The sequence below is a fragment of the Balaenoptera borealis genome (assembly GCF_965194805.1).
Source record: "Balaenoptera borealis genome assembly, chromosome: 1".
Lineage (NCBI taxonomy): Eukaryota > Metazoa > Chordata > Mammalia > Artiodactyla > Balaenopteridae > Balaenoptera > Balaenoptera borealis.
Genome location: NC_138860.1, coordinates 4,617,780 through 4,639,827, shown reverse-complemented (window position 1 = coordinate 4,639,827; position 22,048 = coordinate 4,617,780). Strand labels below are relative to the sequence as shown.

At 40.7% G+C, this 22,048-nt stretch overlaps 1 protein-coding gene across 13 annotated transcripts in view; it reads left to right on the top strand.

Annotated features, from left to right (window-relative positions):
- NEK7 (NIMA related kinase 7) overlaps positions 1–22,048 on the top strand; it is a 158,974-nt gene that overhangs the window by 60,162 nt on the left and 76,764 nt on the right. For 10 of the 13 annotated variants that reach the window (XR_014245558.1, XM_082395340.1, XM_082395339.1 and 7 more), the window contains 2 exons: positions 10,157–10,297; positions 20,758–20,820. Coding sequence is in view for 12 of the 13 variants with exons in the window: in XM_082395340.1 (XP_082251466.1) it covers positions 10,157–10,297; positions 20,758–20,820 (204 nt within the window). In the remaining variant the exon portion in view is untranslated. The remainder of the gene's footprint in view (positions 1–10,156; positions 10,298–20,757; positions 20,821–22,048) is intronic. The other 3 variants (XM_082395331.1, XM_082395332.1, XM_082395333.1) reach the window with 1 other exon arrangement.

Below are 22,048 nucleotides of genomic sequence, written 5' to 3'. Positions count from 1 at the left end.
TTTATATTTAGGCAGTTCTCCTCTTGTCTTGATTTTACTCCCTAGATAGCTCTTGAATCTGCTAATTCTCTACACCCTGACTGTAACTACTGTAGTTTATTTAGATTACTGCCACCTTTTGCCTGGATTATCGCAGAAGCTTCTGAACTGATCTCTTTACCTCTCATTTTACCATTTCTAGTTCATTCTTTACATTGTAGCGAAAGTCATCTTTCCAAAGTGTACTTTTTATTGTATCACTTCCTAATGGCTCTTAGGGTGGATTCTGCATTTCCTTGTGTGACGTAGAGGGTCTTGCATCATCTGGTCGCCTTTTTCTTCTCCAGCTGCATTTTGTGTCTTTCCCTATTTTGGACACAGATTCAGTCGTGTCTTGCTTATACCATGTTCTCTTTCGGCTCCAAATCTCAGATGCTGAGGTAATGGTCTCAGGAGCCGTTCAAGGAGATTTAGTCCCTAATGGAACCTAATAGCATAAAGGCTCATTATAATGTGGATGAACTACATGGTAGAGGCCCTAAGGAAAGTGTTATCCTAGAGGAGACATGTAATTTGGAAGACAACAAAAAGATTACTCTCAGAAAAATAATGATTACTGGGTAATTTCTTACACTAGTATGCTTCTAACACATCAGAAAATGCTATACCAGCAGTGCAGTGTTCACTTCTGTAGATCATGCTTTATATCAATGAGTAGTTGGTCATGGGTACTCAATAAATATTTGTTGGATGGATGAATTAATCTCTAAGTGAAAGCTAAATATTGATCAATCTAATTATATTATGTTGTATAGATTTTAGTTACTTGAGAGTTATTTTAGGAAAAGACTATGTGGTAATATAGAATAATAAGAAATCTGTCAAATGAGAAGTGATATCAAAATATTTAAAGCTTAGTTGAGTTTTGAATTTAGATTGGCTGTTCGTATTTACATATTTAGGGGTAAGTGTTCCTTAAATTTTAAAGGAAATGCCTTGAGAAATTTAGATGATTTTTAAAAGAATGGGAATACGGTAAGGATTCTCTCATCTGCTTTCTTGGAAGTTTCTATTTGAATAGTCTGATGTGGGCAAAGATGAGGTCGGCATTAATCTAAACAGTTTCCCAGTTCTATTTGGAATTGCATTCAGAGCCTGAAATATAGTTTTAATAAATACAGTAATGAAAATTGTTCCATTTTTGAGGGTGAATGTACTATTTGGAAGATTCAGAAATCCTTTGGAGCCAAGTATGTACTTGGTGAAAAAAGTAGATAGTCTTGGTATTCTTCTTTCGATCAAAATGAGATATCTTCTTAAATGAGACCAGTAATTTTCATGTGATTCACAAACTGATTACAATCCAAGGAGGAATTTCAAACATATTTTCAGTATTGGAAGCCTTCCTGGAGTAAGTCCATATCCTCTCACGGGTGCTTGTTTGAAGGGCAACATTGAATGTATAGATTCTAATATGTTTGTTAGAATTTGGTTGTGTCATTTTACATTTAGCATACCTTTATATTTTGTCTCCCTTTATATTATTATTATGTGAATATTATGACTTTTTCATATGACTGTGGTTATGTTTCATACATCTTTCTCACTAAATATTCATAAAACAAATATTCATCAGATTTAGAAATTTTGATAAGCACTTCTTTTTCCAGGAACACTTATGTAGAATACATTTAATTATGCATTCCTTTTATTTATTTTTTTTCCTTGGCTGGGTATCATTCAGTGTAGGAGAATAGGGGGATGGAGGAGGAGGAATTTCTAGGAGAGTTCTGATAGGGTATCCAGTAGAGGGTTAGGGGAGCACCACGGATCAGTTTAACTCAACACTAACTTCCAGAACCAACAGATGGGAAGAGATGGAACAATGGGTTACGTGGCCCAGAGTGATGAGCCAAGTGAGAAGAGAAGGCTGAGGATGGAGCCCTGTGGACACCCGAATTTATATGGGGAGGAACACGTGGGGGAGCTGGGAGGAATCAGAAGCGCTGGCTGTTTAGTGGGGTGGTTCAGGGCCTGAGCCCTGAAGTCGGATTGCCTGGGGTGAATTCTTGGATGCCCCACTTTCTGGCTGTGTGATGGAGGACAGGTTATTGAACATCTGTATGCTTCACTTTTCTTATCAATAAATTAGAGGAATCATAGTTTTTACCTCCTATGAGCTATGGCGCTTCTAGTATTGTGCTTGGCACGTAGAAAGAACCCCGATGATGGGGATGAGGATGAGGGTGACGATGACGACGCTCTGCCGGTGATGCTCTTGGAGCACAGGTTTCTCTGCCAGTGGTTGGTTCTGTGTCGTCTTATATCCTGTATTACATTTTTATTACCTGCCTTCTGCCCACACTGCTGCTTCGTTAGCCTTGTTTATTATCCCGGTCAGTGGCTTCACTATCCATCGAGGTGCTCAAGCCCCAGATCCATGATTTATCCTTGATTTCTCTCTGCCCCTCTCTCCTCGTATGCAATTCCTCAGCAGCTCCTTTGCCTCCACCTCAAGATCATATCCTGATTCCGTCTGCTGTTCGCACCTCCCTGTAGCAGTCAGGTCGGGTCCACTTCCTCCTGTCCAGCCTCCCTGCTTCCTTCCACTCTTTCTTTACTCGTCTTCCTCTCCATTCCTTCCCCACCAGCGTCGTGAGCTGTCCCTGTAAAATGTGTGTTAGCTCGCAGTACAGTGCTTCCCTGCTGGAGACCCACGTCCCTCCCTGGTGCTGTCAGAGTGCCGTGCGGTTTTGTCGTGCTCACCTCCAACCTCGTTCCTCACCCCGTCGCCCTTGTTCTCCATCCTCCAGCCAGCGTTCCTTCAACACACCCAGCTCATTCTTTCCTCGAGACCTGTTCTCCAGGTTTTCTTTCTGCCCTTTTTTTTCCTTCGGGTCTTTTAATCTCACCATAAACGTCACCTTCTCACCAAGGTCATCCCAGAATTACCCACTCTAAAATAACCATCCACTCATTTTCCATCATATCACTCTATTTTATTTCTCTGCATAGTGCTTAAATATTAGATACTATTATGTATTTGCTTATTGTCTTTTTATTGTTTTGGATTATGTATTTGTTTAATCTCCCTCCTCTATTAATAACTGAGGAATAAATGAATACATTGTAGAAAACCTCTCCCCTCTGTTTGTGTCTGTCTCTGTTTCTCTCAGGGGAAGGCTTTTGCTTGCCATATTTAATTTTACCAGGTATGGCTGGTGGTGCTCATGGGGCAGATGGGAGTGTCTTCGTCATTATCCTACTCATGAAATGCTGGGAAAGGTCATCAGTATTTCTGGTTACATAATTTGGATATAGTGATTATGCTGGGTAGTATAACTAATGATGATTAAATGATACAAATCCTGGGGTCTTATAAATGTTTAACTAGATAATTGGTTGTATTTGATCACTCATTTTTCTTATGCTGTAGTGAATTCTCTCCTTTGTTTGATAAAAAGCCAGTTATAATGATTAATGGCATATTGTTCCAACTGATGTAAATCTCAGACACTTAGTGTCTTTAGGAATAGGTTACTTTTGAAATAGTTAAAGAAATTTTAGGGAGATCATTTTTCAAATGGGAAGAAGCGTGACTAATTAGACTCTGCTGGCACATGTGGTGTTTTGTTTTTGTTTTTAATATGTGTTTTTTTTTTTTTTTATTTCTGGTGAGGTTTGTAGAAAATAATGTATAACAGCTTTATGTTAGATATTGTCAAAAGGATGTTCTAGTTTGTGTAGTTTGGAGGTGAGTAATATCTCTTTAAAGATCATACATGGCATGAGCTTTATTGCCAAATAAAATTGAAGGGCATTTTGAAGTTTTGTAACTTTAAAATTTTTGAGAAATGTAATAATGTTAACATAAATATAATTTATTAGATTACGTAATTGGTAATATGAAAATCACCAGTAAGAGGTGAATTTGCAGTAACAGTGAAAACCGTATTAATGATGTTAAATATTGCAATTAATACTGGCTTGTATATTAGATCATTGATAACAATACCTCTAGGAATTATCAGGACATAATTTTCTCTCTGGGGAGTCTGTTGAGTCCATGCTGTGACACTTCTAATTTCCCCAGAGAGAGTTATCACCATAATGGTACCCCGAATTATCTTATTGCTCATTAAATGTTCTTGCCTTCAAATTTAAAGGAAATTAAAGAAATTAATTTAGTCATGGGAAATTATTAATTGTTTAACGTGGTTGCACCTGTGATAGTATGAGCCTGTGGCACAGCAGAAGGAATTTTATTTTAAAATGAAAAGTATTTATGTGAAGGAAGCAGTTAACAGACTGACATGTAGAAGTTAATCCCAATTAGTTAGTAAGATCTGGCGGTATGTAATTAAAGTGCATTCAGATCAACAAGAGATTTCATTAATGAGAATGCAGAACACTTAAGGTGTTATAAAAAGCTTCCTTCGCTCTAGAGTTTGATTTTTTTTAGTTGTCATATGTGATTTTGAGTATTCAGTGTTTCTGAGATTTTAGGATTCTTTTATAGTATAACTTGCAGATTCACATATCTCAAGAGACTAAACATAATTTACCACAAAAATGTAATGCAGATGCTTCCAACATCTGTTTTAATTGTGTCCTTTATTTAAGGAGTTGTGGGTGTCTTATAGTTAGTAATTAAGAAATAAAATAACAATAAAAACAAACAATAAAACAATAACAATATCAAAACAACATGTAGGCTTACAGTTATGTTATTCATGTTAATTAGTTATATTTTGAGACTTATTCCAAAAATGAATCTGTTTGAAAATTCTTGTATGGGGTATGTAGTCTTTATTTAGTAATTTTAGAAGCTACCCTGTGCTGAATCAGTCACACCCTTTCTCAGTTTGTTTTGTCACGAAGAGCTTGCAGCTTCAAACTTGTAGGGTTTATGGGCTTTCAAGCAGTTATTGTCTTCACTTTGCCTGCGACTTTAAACTTTACTGTGAGCATGTTCCACCCCGATAGCTGAATTGCCGCCACACGTGCTTTTGTTTATTGCATGCTCCCCCACAACAATTAGGAGGCCTTCGGGCAGAATAATTTTAGTTGGCTCTAGTGTATGGCACCAAGGAGCCTTACACCCAAGGGGTCAGGCTGTGTTCATTCATGAATCAGGAAGACAGTCCACGTGATAACTGGGATGTCCTGGTTGGAAGGCAGAGCCCAAGGCTGGGCGGTACTCAGAGACCCTAGTAAGGATGCGGCTGGCATATGGGAAGCCTAGCTGTAGATACAGACAAACTCCAGTTTCAGCCAGAGGAAGAGGACCAAAGAAGAAAATTGAGGTCAAGACTAAAGAATTTTAGTCTTGAAAACCTGAGGACATGCAGGAGGCTGTACAAATCCAGAGCCTGTGGGGAGAGAGGGTCGGTGGCAGGCTGTTAGCGCTGGCACCCCTGGGGGAGGGGGCGTAGGTGACGGTGAGCGCGTGCGTGAGCTGGGCTCTGTCCCAGGGGACACTCACGCACAGTTCTTTGTGGGGGTTCACCCCTGTGCTAGAGAAGTGGGAAACAAGGTTTGGGTAGCTGGCCCAGCTGAGAAAGATACTGGGCGTTAGAACTGGGGTTTCGAGCCCAGGCCTTGCTCACTGACTCCAGAACCTGTGCCGTTTCTGTGGGGCTTTCTGGGAACTCAGTGGATTCTTCTGTACCGCCTGGCCCAGGTCCGGCCTCAGAGCACAGGTACAGGGCTTGTTGTACTGCCCTAAGAGGGCAGTGAATTCGCACTAAGCTCCCCTGTCCTGCTGGGGGTGCAAGGGGAGCCTCTGTCTCACCTGTCGGGAAGCTGTCACTGGCAGAGACAGCGTCCACTCGCAGGTCTGGAGCTTCCCCGCTCCCCGTGGAGCTTGGCCCTCAGACCTGCTGGGAGCTTCTCCGTGGTTACAGTCACGCGGGTGCACTTAGAACTTCTATATTCATTAAGTTCTTTCAGCTACGTTCACTTATTTAGTAAATATTTATTGTCTGTTTCATGTTGAGCTGCCTTCATGGCATCTGGGCACAAAGATAAAACTTAGTTTCTGTCTTTGAGAAAGTCTGTGTTCGGAGGGAGAAATATATACGTGTGAACAAATAATTAAAATCCAGTGAGATCCGGAACCTAGCTCAGTGCCTGAGTTTGCACAGCTGTTTGGAGAGTTGGCTGCTGTGGGTTGCTGTGCAGGCCCAGGGGCCCAGGGGCAGGAGCAAGTAAGGCCTCCTGGTGAGCTGAGGGCCGTTCCTGAGAAGGGCTGGCGACTCAGTCTCCAAGATGCGCTGTGGCTGGCCAGGTGCGAGGAGCGCGGTTGCTCAGAGGGCCTGGGGCCCGCAGGCGCTTTGCACGGAGGGGCCAGAGCTCTAGGCGTGGTCGGGACAAACGGTGTGGTCGGTGGGGAGGCCCAGGGCGGGTGCAGGGTGACTGAGAGAGCCCCTGTCGTAGGTGAGGCGTCAGTGCGTTACGGAAGAAACAGAGTAGCTTTTTACTTTCACAAAAGTTGAAAATCCTTTAAATGACTCACATCAAATCCAAAAGCCATTTTTGTGCAGCTCAGACGAATACCCTGGTCATTAAGGGACTGCAGAGACTGAGACCCAGTTTATGCACCAGAATGAGAGCACGGAAAGGCAATCTAAGTGATTTTATTTGGTGTACATTTTATACTGATTTGAATCTCATTATTTTGCTGGGTTATTTTATTCCCATTATGACTCAAATGCTAAGCTAAAGAATATGGGGAATTGGACGTCATCCATAAAAGAGAATATAGCTCTTTCCTAAAAATAGTTCTTTACTTGCGTGGGCACTGATTTGATATCATCTTTTTTATTTTAAGCACCTCATACAGTGCTGCTTACATGGGGCATAACTCATCAGAATGAAGTGTGGCATTGAATACAGTATCAGAGAATCATTACCAAAGTATATGTATTACCTGCCTGGCGATCTCTTAAAGGAGACCTCATCCTACACAGGCTTATTTTTATACAAATTGCAGCGTGGCACAGAGACGGGGGTTAGTCGGAGATGTGCAGCTATGCTCCTTCTCATGTCAGCTCTGCACGTCTACACTGGGTGACAGGACATGGGAGCAGATGAGACAAGCTGTCACTCACCCGCACTGCCCTTTGAAGAAAGGCCATGGGGGGAAAAGGTGCCGCAAATGGGCTGTGAAGTTTACATACACTGCCCACTGTTAAACAGATTACGTCTAATGAAGTGTCTAATGCTCAGGCCATATCAACTTAATCCTTGGTGGCAGTTCATCCCTCAACTGCCAAAAAACACCGCCCTCTGGCCCTCTCTCGCCCGCTCTGGCCGCCAAGCACAGGGAGGTGCCCAGCCTTAATAAACCGAGACAGTGTGTGATCTGACATGCAAATGTAGGTCATTGCATATGTAAATGTGTGATTACAAACCTGCATGCCAAAACACATTAGTGAGACTTTGCTCTCAGCATGCGGTTGTCACACTGCCTTAGCAGTTCACGCTAATATTTGTCAGTTATTGTGCAGACAGAAGATGGAATTCCCAGTCAGGTTTAAAGTATATGGATTGCGTGATACCGTTCCTAATGATGAAGCTGTATTTCACTGTTGAGATTGACAGGTTTTCATGGGGAGAAGGAATGGTCTGTACATTTCGGGGAGAGGAAGAAAACCTATTTCTCAGATGTTGCAGACTATCCTAGTGTGTAAATTAAAAAATAAAAAAAAGATGTTTTAGAAAAGCCTGGACAATTTAAAAAGTCTCTCCTCGTTAAATGAAACAAAGTTAAGGAAACTAAAAAAGTTGCTAATATCCACTGAATATATCTGAGAAGTGAGGCTTTGTAAGTTTCCTTTGTTAAGTAGGTGTCACAGTGACACTTAATTATAAATTCATCTCAGTGACCACAAAAAGAAATCTTATGTATGAACAGAGTGGCAAGTCGTCTCCCTTTATTTTATAATTTTATTTTTATTTTCATTTTTGACATACATGTTTCTAGTCCCAGTTTTGTTTTTTCATCAAAAGGCCTGAAATTGAAAATTGAACTTGAAAATACTGTGGATCATCATGTAGGGTCCCATAATGTTGTATCACATTGTAGGTGACTTTGTTTAGTAACCTGGCAGTATAGCAAAGCCTATACTTGGGAATTGGGGATTGGGAATCAGCTAGACATAGATTTGGTTTGATAACATCTGCCTTATAGGATTGTCATGAGAATTGAATTAGATGGCATATGAAGTACTAATTTATAGGACCTGTTAAGTTGTAGGTACCAAAACAGAACCTTTTATTATTGTAGTAATGTTACTATTGTTACTCTAACAATTATTTATGGTTTTATATTTATATAATGAATTTGTGAAATTTGTATTCTGTTTATTTTGCATGTCTTAAAGGAAGAGTGGTATTTTTCTTGACAATATTTTGGACTTTCCGAAGAAAGAAAGGCAATGCACAAGAGTAGAAACTATTGCTACCTTTTTTCTCTTTTTGAGAAACATTGCATTTGAATGACAGTGAAACTTGAGCAGAATTTTAGAGTTTTTGCCAGCATGATAGATGTAGTGAAATGAACAAGGTAACATGAATTAGGGGTTAATGTAATGCCCATATGTCAAAATAGCCTTTTACGTTAAGTCATGGGGTCATCAGCCTTAATTAAGGTTTGTTTGAGGGACTAAGAGTTCAAATTACTTTAGTGGGTTTAGGAACCAGTGCACCCTTTGCTTGCATTAATAGGTATTTCATGTTCAGTCTTACTAGAGGGTGCCCGGTCAGGCCCCGCAAGAATGTCATGTTTACTCCGAGTCGGCTCAGAGTAGAGTAGGTCCAGAAGGATGTGAGCAGAGTGGTAAAAGGCCAAGAAGAGTGTACTTATCAGTAATCCAGGAATCTGGGAGAGGCCCATGTGTGTTTAGCCAAAAAAGAGAAGATTAAAGGGCCTATGATGGCCAAACTATTGTTATGTTTTTATAGGTAGATTGCTACGGCTAGATTATGAGTGTCACGAGGAGCTTAAAAGGCAGTATTCCTTGGATATGTGTGGTAACCTCAGCAGCAGACAGTGTTGGATCCTAGTGGGTGTTCAGTTCAGGTCTGTCCTATGACTGGTTGAATGAATGAATGAGTCTGTAAACAATGAACGAAAGAACTAGGACAGTGGATAAAACATATAAGGAGTTGGGATTTGCCTCCAAATGGGGACGGCTGTGGTGCTGCCTCCCAGCACCTATAATTCTTTCTCAGCACCGTTGAGAGCCCCGTCCCTGTACCTGTGTAAGCTCTTTCAGAGCAGAAGCATTTCTGATGCATCTCTGTTTCCCTAGCAGCTAGTACAGTGCCTGATGCGTAGTACGTACTAAGAAGTGTTAGTTTCAAAAAGAAACGACATTTTCCACAAACAACAAAAAAATATTGTTTAAAAATGTAATTATGTACTAAGTGACAGAGGCCAATCTGAAAGGCTACATACTGTATGGTTCTAACTATGTGACATTCTGGTAAAAGCAAAACTATGGGTACCGTAAAAAGTCAGTGGCTGCTGGGGGTTAGTGGGGAGGGAGGGACGAATAGGCAGAGTATAGAGGATTTTTAGGGCAGTGAAAGTATACTATATGATACTGCAATTATGGATACATGTCATTATACATTTGCCCAAACCCATAGAATGTACGACACCCAGAGTGAACCCTAACGTAAACCACGGGCTTTGGGTGATAATGATGTGTCAGTGCAGGTTCATCAGTTGTAACGAAAGTCCCACTCTGGGGGGGGTGTTGGTAACGGGGAAAGCAGTGCACGTGTGGGAGCAGGGGGCGCATGGGGGACCTCTGCACCTTCCTCTGAATAGTGCTGTGAACCCAAAACTGCTTTTACAAAATTACGTCTTTTTAAAAAAACCTTAATGATGAGGTGGTAAACTCACTGCCACTGGAATTGTTCTTGGTAGAACTTAAATGACTGTCGTGAAGTTTAGAAGATTTTCATACATTAGTTGGCAGGTTGGACTAAGTGGATTTATATGTATATGTGTGTATTTTTATATAATATGAATGGTTCGATAAATACTTGTCGAGTGAATGGCTGTCTGCAGGTTTACCATAGAAATCACCTACTTATGTGAAGACAGTCAATGATTGTGTGTATATTGTGTGATTGAAAACTTTTCTGACTTTTTTAATTACAGAAGGCCTTACGACCGGATATGGGCTATAATACATTAGCCAACTTTCGAATAGAAAAGAAAATTGGTCGCGGGCAATTTAGTGAAGTTTATAGAGCAGCCTGTCTCTTGGATGGAGTACCAGTAGCTTTAAAAAAAGTGCAGGTAAGATGACTTTAATTATATAAATCCATGTAAAATTATACTCTGTGAAGAATAAATAGAGAAAAGTACGTCCTGAATGATTGGGTCATGACAGTCTTAAGTTGAGAACGATGGGAAAGAATAAAAATTGTACTGTAAACACTTGCATTAAGTGCAAAACCTGGTGGAAATCATTGTTTAGTTTTAATATTACTTTTAAAATTCAGCTGGTTTCGTTCACCCAGATTCAGTAATGACTAGAATGATCTTAGAAAAGCTTTCACAGCTCTAGGTCTTAAGAGGCAGGTTTGAGTTGTCACCATGGCTCCTAACTGGACGTGTGGCTACGTGTTGTATCCTGAGCTGCAGGCGCTGCAGAAGGAAACCAGGCTCACAGAATGCACTGCCTAATAAAGTCAGTAAACGGCAGGCAAGGTTAGGGGGAGGTTTTCGTTAATGTAGAGAGCCATACTGGCAATAAATGAAAGAAAACTGAAGTGAACTTTATTTACTGGAGAATTAAAAAAAAAAGTGAAATAGGTAAACTTAGAGGATTGATGTCCTATGTAAAATCCACACGTTGTATTGGTATTCTAGCATCAGCTGTGCTCTCCAGTCCTGACTCTGTCTGGGTTCCCCAGGTCCGTGGACCTGCCCCAGCTCACCTGGCCAGGCCCTGCCCCAGCCCGAGCCCAGGAAGGGTCACTGCCCTGACGGGTCTACTCGCCTCTGGTCTCGAAAGCACTTGCCTTTCTGCCCCAGCGTGTGTTTGACATCGTACAGTTTTACGTCCCTTTTTCAGGGAAGGTCGTTGTTGTTCACACCTGCCTGTAGGCTTCCCATTTTACTCTGCAGCCCTGGTGTCTTTTCTGTGTCGAGACCAGCAAAACCCCAGTGTCCTCTTATTATTATTATTATTTTTTAAATTTCGTATGGGATCAGTATACTTGCAACAGCTATTGCAGAGGTGAACAGTTTTCACTCATATTTTTAAGGAAATAGTAAATATTTATGAAAGATTTTATGGGGCATATGTTAGATATAAAGAATAGGACAGATGCTCTCATATCCACCACTCACCTTTGACACACTTCTGCCACTCCCCTCCTTCAGAGGTCACCATGTCCTGAATTTGTGTGTATTGTTCCTTTGCTTTTCTTTAGAGTTTTCTCCAAATCTGTATACATTTCTGAATAAATCTGTTGTTTGCTTTTGCATTTTTGAACTTACGTAAATGTCGTCACATGTTGGTGTGTGTGGCTATGCTTTATTCTTTATATATCTAGTATTCAGTATGTAGATATGCGTGTGTATGTGTAGTATTACATACTACGTGTGTATACTATCCAGTTCTCGTTACGTGCTACTGGTTGTGTACAGTTGTTTGCTGTTACAAACAGTGCTTCCGTGATGTTCCTGTGTATGTTTCCTGGTGCACACATGCAAGAATCTCCCTTTTGCACGTGCCTGAGGATGGCAGTGATGAGCCCCAGGGCCGCGCACGGTCAGTGCTGCAGGTTTATACCGAGTTCTTCCAGCGGTTGCACCACTGACCTTCGCTCCAGCAGCACGTGAGGGTAGCCGTCTTCTCTCATGTAATCTGCCACTTACAGTAAGAACATAAAATATATAATGCAGATATTAGTGTTTATGACACAGATGACTTTGGGAATGACTATTTCCTAACAACAGAACTCTGATCCATTTTTTAAATGTATTGAATTTCTACTGTGTATCTCTGGGCACTGGGCGGGGGGTAAAAAGAAGCTAGCAATTTTATTCCTGCTCACGAAGGGAGAAAGAGTCTATCTAGAGCAGTGAAACGTTAAACCCTGTGGCGTGGACTCCTGGTTCCCCTAGTTCGCAGAAAGGAAATGTCAGTATGAGCTGTCGGCGTGGCTGGGATTGGAACGGAAGCCAGGCTGTCGAGGTGAGGCCGGGTCCCGGAGAGCTCTGAAACCAGGAGCGGGACTTTGAGTAGGAGGGAAGTGACGATTCACCATGGATTCTCTAGGAGGGTAGTAATCTTCACAGTCGGTTATTTTCAAGGTAGAAGTACAAGCTGAATACACAGAACGGACTAGAGAGAAGACAGCTGCTGATTTGCCCCAGGTGTCAAGGTGGGGCTGGCTGGCTGGCTGGATGGATGGATATGTGGGTGGGTGGATGGGTGGATGGATGGGTAGGTGGGTGGGTGGATGGATGGATGGATATGTGGGTGGGTGGATGGATGGATGGATGGATGGGGTGGATGGATGGATGGATGGATGGATGGGTAGATATGTGGGTGGGTGGGTGGATGGATGCTTGGATGGATGGATGGATTGATGGGGGGTGGATGCATGGATAGATGGGTGTGTGGGTGGATGGATGGATGGATATGTGGTGGATGGATGGGTAGGTGGGTGGGTGGATGGGTGGATGGATGGGTAGGTGGGTGGGTGGATGGATGGGTGGATGGATGGATGGATGGATGGATGAATGGATGGGTGGGTGGATGCATGCATGGATGGATGGAGTGAGAGACCATCCAGGTGGAGTCCCTGTGGCCTTCCTGGCTTCCCTCTGCCCCCTACCCCCCGCCCCCAACCCTGAGTGTGGACAGAGAGACAGCGCTCAATTCTGTCTCTGAGGATTGCGTTTTAAATCACAGAACCTTGTCACTGGAAATACTTAGAAAGAAGGGGAGAAAGAAGGGAAAAGGGAGGGAGGGAGGAAGAACAAAAGCTCTTCCAGGCCTCTTGTAATACCATCTACATCGTTTCTGGTTGCCTGTATCTTTCTTTCCTTTGACTGGAAAATTGCATGGACAGGAGTGGATGCGCACGGTCGTGTTTCCAGTCAGTGCAGGGCAGATGCCCCTCCAGCTGCCCCCACTTCACACCATGGTAAACCCCAGACCGCTGCCTCCCGCTCTGCCGAGTTCAAGTTTGTCCTTTGGGCTTTGCCTTCTTCTGTGCTTCTTAGGGTTGCTATTGGGACATCTTCTAGTTCAAATGTAACTCCTTTATACAAGAGAGAAATGATGCTGTAAAGATATTCTTAGCTTCTGTAATTAGGGAACAGTATCTTAAACCTTTGTGAGGAGACATATATTTGCATTTCAGACATGTTATTGATTTCTGTGATGTATTACACTTGCGCTGAACAGTAAAGACCAGGGCTCTTCCTTTTTAAAAATCCACCTCTGCAGTTTAGTATGAAAATGTTTTAAACTGTTGTTGACCAGACTTCTTTTCCTGTCTGAAGAATCCTAGCCCCTCTTCAGAAAATTCATAAGGAATCAAACATTGGATTTCCTCATGCAATTTGTTATTTTAAGGCTACTTTACTCGTCTAAAGGGCCGTGTCACTCTTTCCAGCTCTCCTCGAATCCTTCCTGGTTGAGTTCGTGTGTTGAAATGTTGCGTTTATAACTCCTTGCTCTGCTCACAAATCTTTGATGAGACTCTTTAGAAGCAGCGTGCAGGTTCCTCAGCGTCGTTCTCCAGGCTCTTCTGTACTTTGTCCTGTGGGTCAGGTTTCACTTCTCTGTGGCCAACGTGCCGGAAGCCCTGGTGACTTTCCTGGATGTTTGCCTGTTACCTGTGTGTGGAAAGGAAAGAGTGTGTACTGAATGCACGTTCCTTCTTTGAAATCATAAAGAGGTTGAGAGCCTGCAGTGTATGACAACATTAACCAACCTTCTGGAAAATTTGCCCACATCCCGTCATGATTTGTTTGCCAAAATTAAGATGGTTCTTAACTGATGGAACATTTTTGAAATTCCACATACTGGCTTTGCTGCCCTATCTCCCTGCTTCCCTTCCTGCTGCTCATTCGGTTCACTTCTCCAGTGTTAGCGATCACCTGATGTTCGGTGGTTAGCGTGTTAAGGCTTTGAGAATACCAACACGAACGAAATAACGGGGCTCATGGATTCCAGTGGAAGTGCAGCCAAGACACGTCTAAAATAGTGAGAGAGGAACCACAGTGGGCGCAACCTTGAGGAGCCCAGGGTGAGAGGGAGGTTGGGAAAGTCTTCACAGGCGTTGGGCTGGGTCTTAGAACCACAGTTCTTTGTGTTGGAAGATTATCAAAGAATTGTTTTGATCTGGTCCACTTAATCTCTATTTTATTATACTTAGTTCATTGATTAGAGCTGTGTAATTGGAATTGGTAGACGTGATGTTATAGCATGAATTTTGGGTTTTTGTGTCTCAGTTCTTTGACCTTTGTTACCCTGACTTTTTAATAGTAGGTGAAGTAGTTTGATCCTTAGTTCATTAATGCTTAATTTGTCTTTTCTTACTCTTAAGTTGTATGCCTAAATAATACTATTTTACTGTGGGACATCCATTGTCAGTCAGTGACATTTATTAGAGTCACTTTTGTGTAAAGCACTTTTGTATACTTACAAACAAACATAAATAGTGATAATATACAGTATTTGTTCAGATTTACCCTTTTGATCCGGGTGATCTCAAAAAAACTTTCTGAAAGGACAAATATTCTTTGATATTTGTTTTACTTATATTTACTTATATTTGATAATTATTTTAAAGCATTCATCAAGAAAATCACTTTTTAAAGTATATTAATGAGTATAACTTGCTTTTTTACATGTGTTAATTTTAGATTAAAGATTTTGCATGTTTGCATGTAATTAGACATTAGGATTTGCATGCAATTAGAAATTTGTGGGCAGTAGCTTCTTCCGTAATGCATACAGTGATTTTAATATATTTGTAACACTTTATAGCCATATATTCAGTCTCTTTTTCAGTGTTCACTGTGATTACGGAATTCGTCCTGTAGCTTTTATCAATTTCATTATTTAATCCTTATAGGCTTCTTTGAAACTTTCAGTAGATACTTGAGCAAATGAAAATTAGGAAGCATTTGTAAGAATAATTTATATATTATGTATTTTTTAAATTGGAGAATAATTTAGTAATTGATACTAGTTTACTTGTCAAGGAGGCAGAGACTTCATCTTAAAAAATTAAAGCTTCTTAATTTTATTCATTTATACTTTCAATTTTATTTTAGGCATTTTGAGGCGTATAAAAAAATGTAGTAAATTTTTAGCCTTATCGAATGTTTAGAGAATGGGGCATTCTAGTTAACAAACTTTGGGGGTTATAATGAATTAGGATATATACCATAAATAGATTACTAACATTAAAATATTTAACTGATACAGTGGACATCAATGAAATAATTTAGTTATTTGTCCATTTTTTGATGTTTCACAATTTTTTTTTTTTTTTTAGCATCTTATGGTACCTTAGGGTCGTCATTAAGATAAATGCAAGTTTTGATTATATGAGTTTATCTTAAAATTTTTAAATGAGAAACTCTTCTAGTGGCCAAGCCCGGTGAGTAAATATTGTTCTTTGTGTGAATCTTCTCTCCTCGACATCCCCACCGTCCTCCCCATCCTCTCAGTGTGAGCTGCTTCTCTTTCCTTGACTTGGGATGCGGGGACGTCATCTTCACTAGGCTTTCTTCCCCTTAGTCTGTGCCCAGCCATCGTCATTCTCTTCCGTCCTTGAAGCCCTTCCAGTTCAATATTTGTTCCATCTTGCCCCTTGTCTGCCAGTCTGCAACACCCCCCTTTTCTTTTTCTTTTTTTCTTTTTTCTTTATTTATGTATGTATGTATGTATGTATGTATGTATGTATGTATGTATGTATGTATGGCTGTGTTGGGTCTTCGCCTCTGTGCGAGGGCTTTCTCTAGTTGCGGCAAGCGGGGGCCACTCTTCATCGCGGTGCGCGGGCCTCTCACTATCGCGGCCTCTCTTGTTGCGGAGCACAGGCTCCAGACGCACAGGCTCAGTAATCGTGGCTCACAGGCCCAGTTGCTCCGCGGCATGTGGGATCTTCCCAGACCAGGGCTCGAACCCGTGTCCCCTGCATTGGCAGGCAGATTCTCAACCACTGCGCCACCAGGGAAGCCCTCTTTTTTTCTTAAATATGTTTTCAGCCCCTTGCTCTCATTTTCCTCTGTCCCTTCCCTGGCACCACGCTGACTCCACCGAGACCAGGTGTCCCGGTTGCTCGGCACGCCCACCCCCCGGCACCCGGTCAGCTCGCAGCACTGTCACAGCCCACCCTGCGCTCTGCTTGTCCTGTCTTAACTCTCCACATCCCCTCTTCATCTCCCCGTCTCATTTCTCTCCCATTCTGTCTTTCCACCAAAGCTTGTTCTTTGACCTCATCCTGACCACGGCCCTCTATTCCATATTCTCTAGGCCTCTTATTTAAGGTCTGATTTCAGTTGTTTGCGTCAGTTTCTTGGACCTTTGTCAGCTATTTGAGCAATGCGGATGTCTCCACTTTACAATCTCCCCCATCTTGCTCCCGTCTTGCTAACCCCCCGGGCAGGGTTTCTCTTCAGTGGGTATTTCTTCATTTCCCTGTTCACACGTAGCCACTGTTCCACCCCCCCAGCACAGAAGGGTTCAGGTTATTTCTCGGAGTTTCGCTTACTTTTCTTTGGAAATGCACTCTCTTGTACTCCCTACTTGGATATATTTTAACCACGGTAATGAGAAGAACACAAACCAGCAGATACATACGATTACAGTGTTGTCAGTGGTGGAAGTTAAAAACTACCACCTACTCTGAAGCCTCAGCCAGGCCCGTATGCCTTCATGCTTAGTGGAAAAGGGCATCTCCTGTGTGACAGTGACAACCTCTGCCATCTGCTGTGCTTTCACGATTGCACAGCCATCCTAATTCATCTTCCCTTCCTTACCTGCGATCTGGACAAGATCTTTCTCTTCTGTCTTCCGGGAGACTTTTTCAGCTGCTGCCCGTTCCTCCCGCATCCGCCTCTCCTCTCCTGCAGTGTCATCACTTGCCTTTCTTACTGACGTCTCCGTAGTAACTGTTGCTTCAACACCCACAGCTTCTTCAAACTACACTGGCTTGGTTCTCCTGTCTTTCTGGATATCCCTTTTCTTATTTCCTTCAGTGGCATCTCTTTTTCCCACTCCTTTCAGGATATTTCTCACCGGCATGATTTTGGATTGTTTGCTTCTCCTGCACCACCTTCTCCCTGACCCCTGTAGGGTGGCTGCTGAACCTCTGGAAGCCCTGGCTAAGCTTTGCTGAGCTTCAGGCTCTCAGGAAGTCTGAACAAAGGATGAATTTCCTGTGGTACATATTAGAAGCTTTTTAATTTTAAGCAAACAGGGCTGATTGATGCCCTAGGAGTTAGATCACTGTATACTAGCCTGTTGAGTTAAAAGGCATCCCCTTGGAAACAAAGGGTTTTTTTTTTTTTTTAATAATCATGGAAAAATTAAGGACACAGACAGGTATCTAGTTCCATGCCATCATTTGCCAGGGCCTTAAGGAATCCACGAGGAAGAAACTGAGGCCTGTCTTTTGACTTGAAGTTCAGACACGTTGGTGCATGAAGAGAGGAAGGCTGACGGCCGCGGGATTACAGGCCTGGGTGTCAGAGGAGCTCGGTTCCTGGCTCCAGTGCATAGCTCTTCGTGCACTCACCTGGCTTAACTTCCGCCCCCCTCTCCACCCCTTAGGGGGCCTGTGTATTGAGTCAGGGAAGGGCTGGTGGTAGAGACTTTCATTATTATTAGGAGATTATCTTGTTCCATGATTGTAATTTACATCTAGAGAGGCCACTCAGCCCTTCTGCCATGGATTTTCTAACTCCCTCACCCATCTTCCATCCTTCAAATAAGAAGGTCTGTGCCCACCACACAGCAAGTGCGGGAGCCAGAAGTCATTGTGGCACCCGGGTTGCAAGGGGCAGGAGCGCCGGGAAAGACAGAGGCACAGTCCAGGGGTGAGACCAGAAGAAGGACGGAGGGCACGTGGGAAACAGGCCTCAGTATAGGACAAGCTGCTCAGTTCATTTATGCAGGCTCTGTGAGGCTGGGGAGGCCCAGATGTTTGGTTGAGATTTCCATTTATGTAAGATTTATTTAAAGTAAGATGTAACAGGTTTGTCAAACTCTTAGTATATGTTTTGAAGTACTTCCTTCGCTACATTTTAAGTGTTTTTTTCTCCTAACAGATTTACAGATGCCCTTTTAAGGACATTTGTGTTTAAGTCACTTGAAGGCCTTTTCCCTCCAAAGATACGTAGTGTTAACCTTTTCAGTTTCATTAGTCGTGAGTAATTTTGGCAAAATTTAAAGATGACAAAAGAAAACTTTTTAAATGATTTGGAGAATACCAAGAATGTATCAGCCAATCACTTGCCTAAACACTGCTAATAACTTTGCTCTTATCAAATATTAGTTTAAAAACTCAAAGAAACTTTGGTAGAGCTGGAAAGTTGCCTTCTGAAGACAAGCTTGTAAATAGTTTATGAAAATCCAGATTTTTTTTTCTGTGTTTATTGCCTTTTCTTGCTCACGGAATCAGACAGCTGTGAATCTATGTCTGCGAATGATTTAATCTGAAGATTCAGTTTCTATTTTTGTCTTGACATGCTGGCTAGGAGAAAAAGCAAGATAAGATACTTCTGAATTTCCAATTAAAAGTATTTGGTTCGGAATTTAGTTTTGCCTTAAATGCGCCAGCAATGCTTCATTCCTCAGTGTTTGAGAAGTGACTTTTGGTATTGAGAATTCAGTTCAAGATAAAAGTTAATTTGTAATTCTGAATTAGTTTAATTATAAGTTGAATTAAAGATTCATGATTTCAACGTGGCACAGTTCTGTCTTTGTATCTTGTGTCTAGTTAGGGTTTCCTAGAGCTCTCATGCACATTCTCATCTTGCTCAGTCTTTCGTGTTTTAATATTTTTCCATCATAGAGACATTGATTACTGGGAGATTAGATTTATACATGTCTCCAAGTTTGTGATTTTTTTTTTTTTCATTTTAATCACTGGTACCAGAATGATCCTTTCTCTGTTTCCTTAAAAAAAAAGTTTTCAGGAATTTCTTCAAGGTCTAAGACATTCAAAATTTTGTACTTCCCCACATTTCTTCAAGTTGTATCAAGTCCCCTGTGAGTGGTAGTTCCCGAGAATGGCATCATAGATAAGTAGTGTGTGTGTGTGTGTGTGTGTGTGTGTGTGTTTCATATCAGTAACTAACATCAAGTTCAAAATTTTCTGTTTACATTAATATTTGTTATAGTTGTTAGATTTGTTATTTAGTGACAACATCATTTTTCTGGCACCTTTTGGCATTTTGGGTGAGTGGCTTTCCTATGTGAAATTGCTAAATGTAAAGTTTACTCCTTTAAGTAATGAACTTGTCATTTTACTTATTTCTGTAAGAAATCTTTCTGAGGTGTATTACACTTTCCTGCATATATGAATCAAGCATTGGAAGCCCGGGCTGCCACACCCCGCCCCTTGAGGTCCTCACGTCACTTTGTGCAGCAGCACTTGCTGGGTTGAGTGACATGTTCTGTGCTCCCATCTGCTGTCTGCACCTGACAGTGTGCATCCTGAGGACTGCAAGCTGGTTCCCTTATTTGTAGCTATAATAAAACATAATAATAGGTTGGCATTCAACACAGTTTTGTGAATCATGGAAAAGCAAGAACGTTGAACGTGTTATCCTCATTTATGCTTGGAGTATTGACTTATTAAGATATTTATTTACTGTTAATTTTCCATATGCTTGGAACATTGAGTGATTTCTTTGTTTTCAGAGATATACTAAAGAGCCCTTTGATTGTATTATTTATTTTTATGTTTTTTACATTAGATCAACGTTTCTCAACCTTTTCTTTATTATCACCACCTCACCTTTTTAGACATTTTTTCCCAATTATGCCCCCCACCATGAAATTTTAATTCCGTAGATACAGTGTATCTGTTTAGGTATCATATGTATATCTGTGCTTAAAAAGAGTAACACTTTGTCACCCCCTCTCTGAAGAACCAATTTTCACCTCCTTGGAAAATTGGCAAGGGTATCAGCCCTGTCAAGAATGCATGCATTAGACCTTTTAGATCTGATTTGATCATATAGATTAATGGTTCAGAGCTTGGGTTATAGTTGGATAACTCGGAGAATGAATTCTGGCTGCTCCATTAATTACCTGTGTGAACTTCTGTCAATTTCTTAAGCTTTCTAAACCTACTTTCCTTCATCTGTAAAGTGGGAATACTAACATTATTGTCCTCATGCAGATTAAATGAGAATTAAACGAGGTGGTTCATGCAATATATTTAGCACATATTGTTCAGTGTTTTAACTGTTATTATATTAGTATATCACAATCTCACAACTTCCGTGCTGTTCCATTTGAACTTAAGACTTGAAATATCTAGCTGTTCTCTTTTCCCATTTTTAATACTGACTGCCTCTGGAGGGAAAATGTAACCTCTAGTCACATGGGATAAAATACCTGTAGATCTCCACGGCTCCTAAAAGCTAATTGGAAAGAACACTTCTTAGTGTGTGTGTAATTATGTGCAAAGTATTACAGTGGACTTACATGGTAACTTGAACCATAGATTACTATTTTATTAAGTAATTCTGGATTTTATTTTTAGATATTTGATTTAATGGATGCCAAAGCACGTGCTGATTGTATCAAAGAAATAGATCTCCTTAAGGTAAATAACAAACGAACTGTTGACTGTTTTGAACATAACTGAGTAGGTTGATAAAAGTGATTTATTAAAATATCACACTTACAAACAAAAAGATTTTTGAGATATAGCTTATGCTACACTGATTTCAAATAACATATAAATTTGAAATCAATATATTGAAGAATGCAGTTACCTTTTGGATTTACTGTACAATAATTTAATTAGAACATATGGTAGGATTAGCTTTTTTCCCCCATTTCAAACTAGAAAATAAATAAAATAGACATAAAACATTGAAGAAATTTTTTCTTGATGATCCCAATTAGACATATTCTAAATGTTAAGTAATGTAAATGCATATTAGCATTATCTCAAGGTATGGTATATTGAGAATGTGGACTGATCCAAATGGCTCACGTTTTAAAAACAATATTTCCATATCTTTTTGCAGATGTAGAAAGGGTGGTGTAAAGAGTATGTCAGAATTAGCTTTTCAGTTTCTCATCCACTCAAAGAATAGGACTGACATTTCAGTTCCCTTCACACTGCATTTATTATGGTGAAATTTCTTTTGAGGAATTCAGTGGTTTATGTTATATTTTTAACTTTTGGATAAAACTTGGTATCCAAAGATCAACTCAAAACATCCAGTTTTGTGTGTGCCTGAAGTGAATCAGATCTATTCAAAAAGATATGAGTAAGATCAAAATCAACCATGCTTTCCACTGTTCTATTTGTTGTAGTTATTTCCTGGGACGTGAAGTGACTGCTTTAGTAAACCTTTGTTAGAGAAATAATATATCATCATAGAAAATGTGGGAGGAAAACCTATAAGTAGAAAGAAGGGTAGAAAATCCTGTGTATACTCTTTGGGATCATTCCTGAATAAGTTTCTTTGAGAAATGATTTGTCTTATGTTACCTTGCTTAAAGATTGAATGAAAAGATTGTACAAAAAGACTGTAACTGTGTATAGACTGATGAATATATTCCTACAAGGTGAAATTTTTTTAACATAATTTAATAATCAACCCCATAGATAAGTTCAGAATATTTATATTATTTGATGTAAAAGTGATATTTAGATACAATATAGTAGATGCCAGATTTTTACCACTGGCTGGAGTTATACTAGGATCACCCTTAACTTCAAAATAGTAGTAAAAAGGAATACTTTACTTAACACTGAGTGGCCTTAAATGACAGTTATCATTTTGAAGGATATAATTTTTAACAGTTGGCGATTTAAT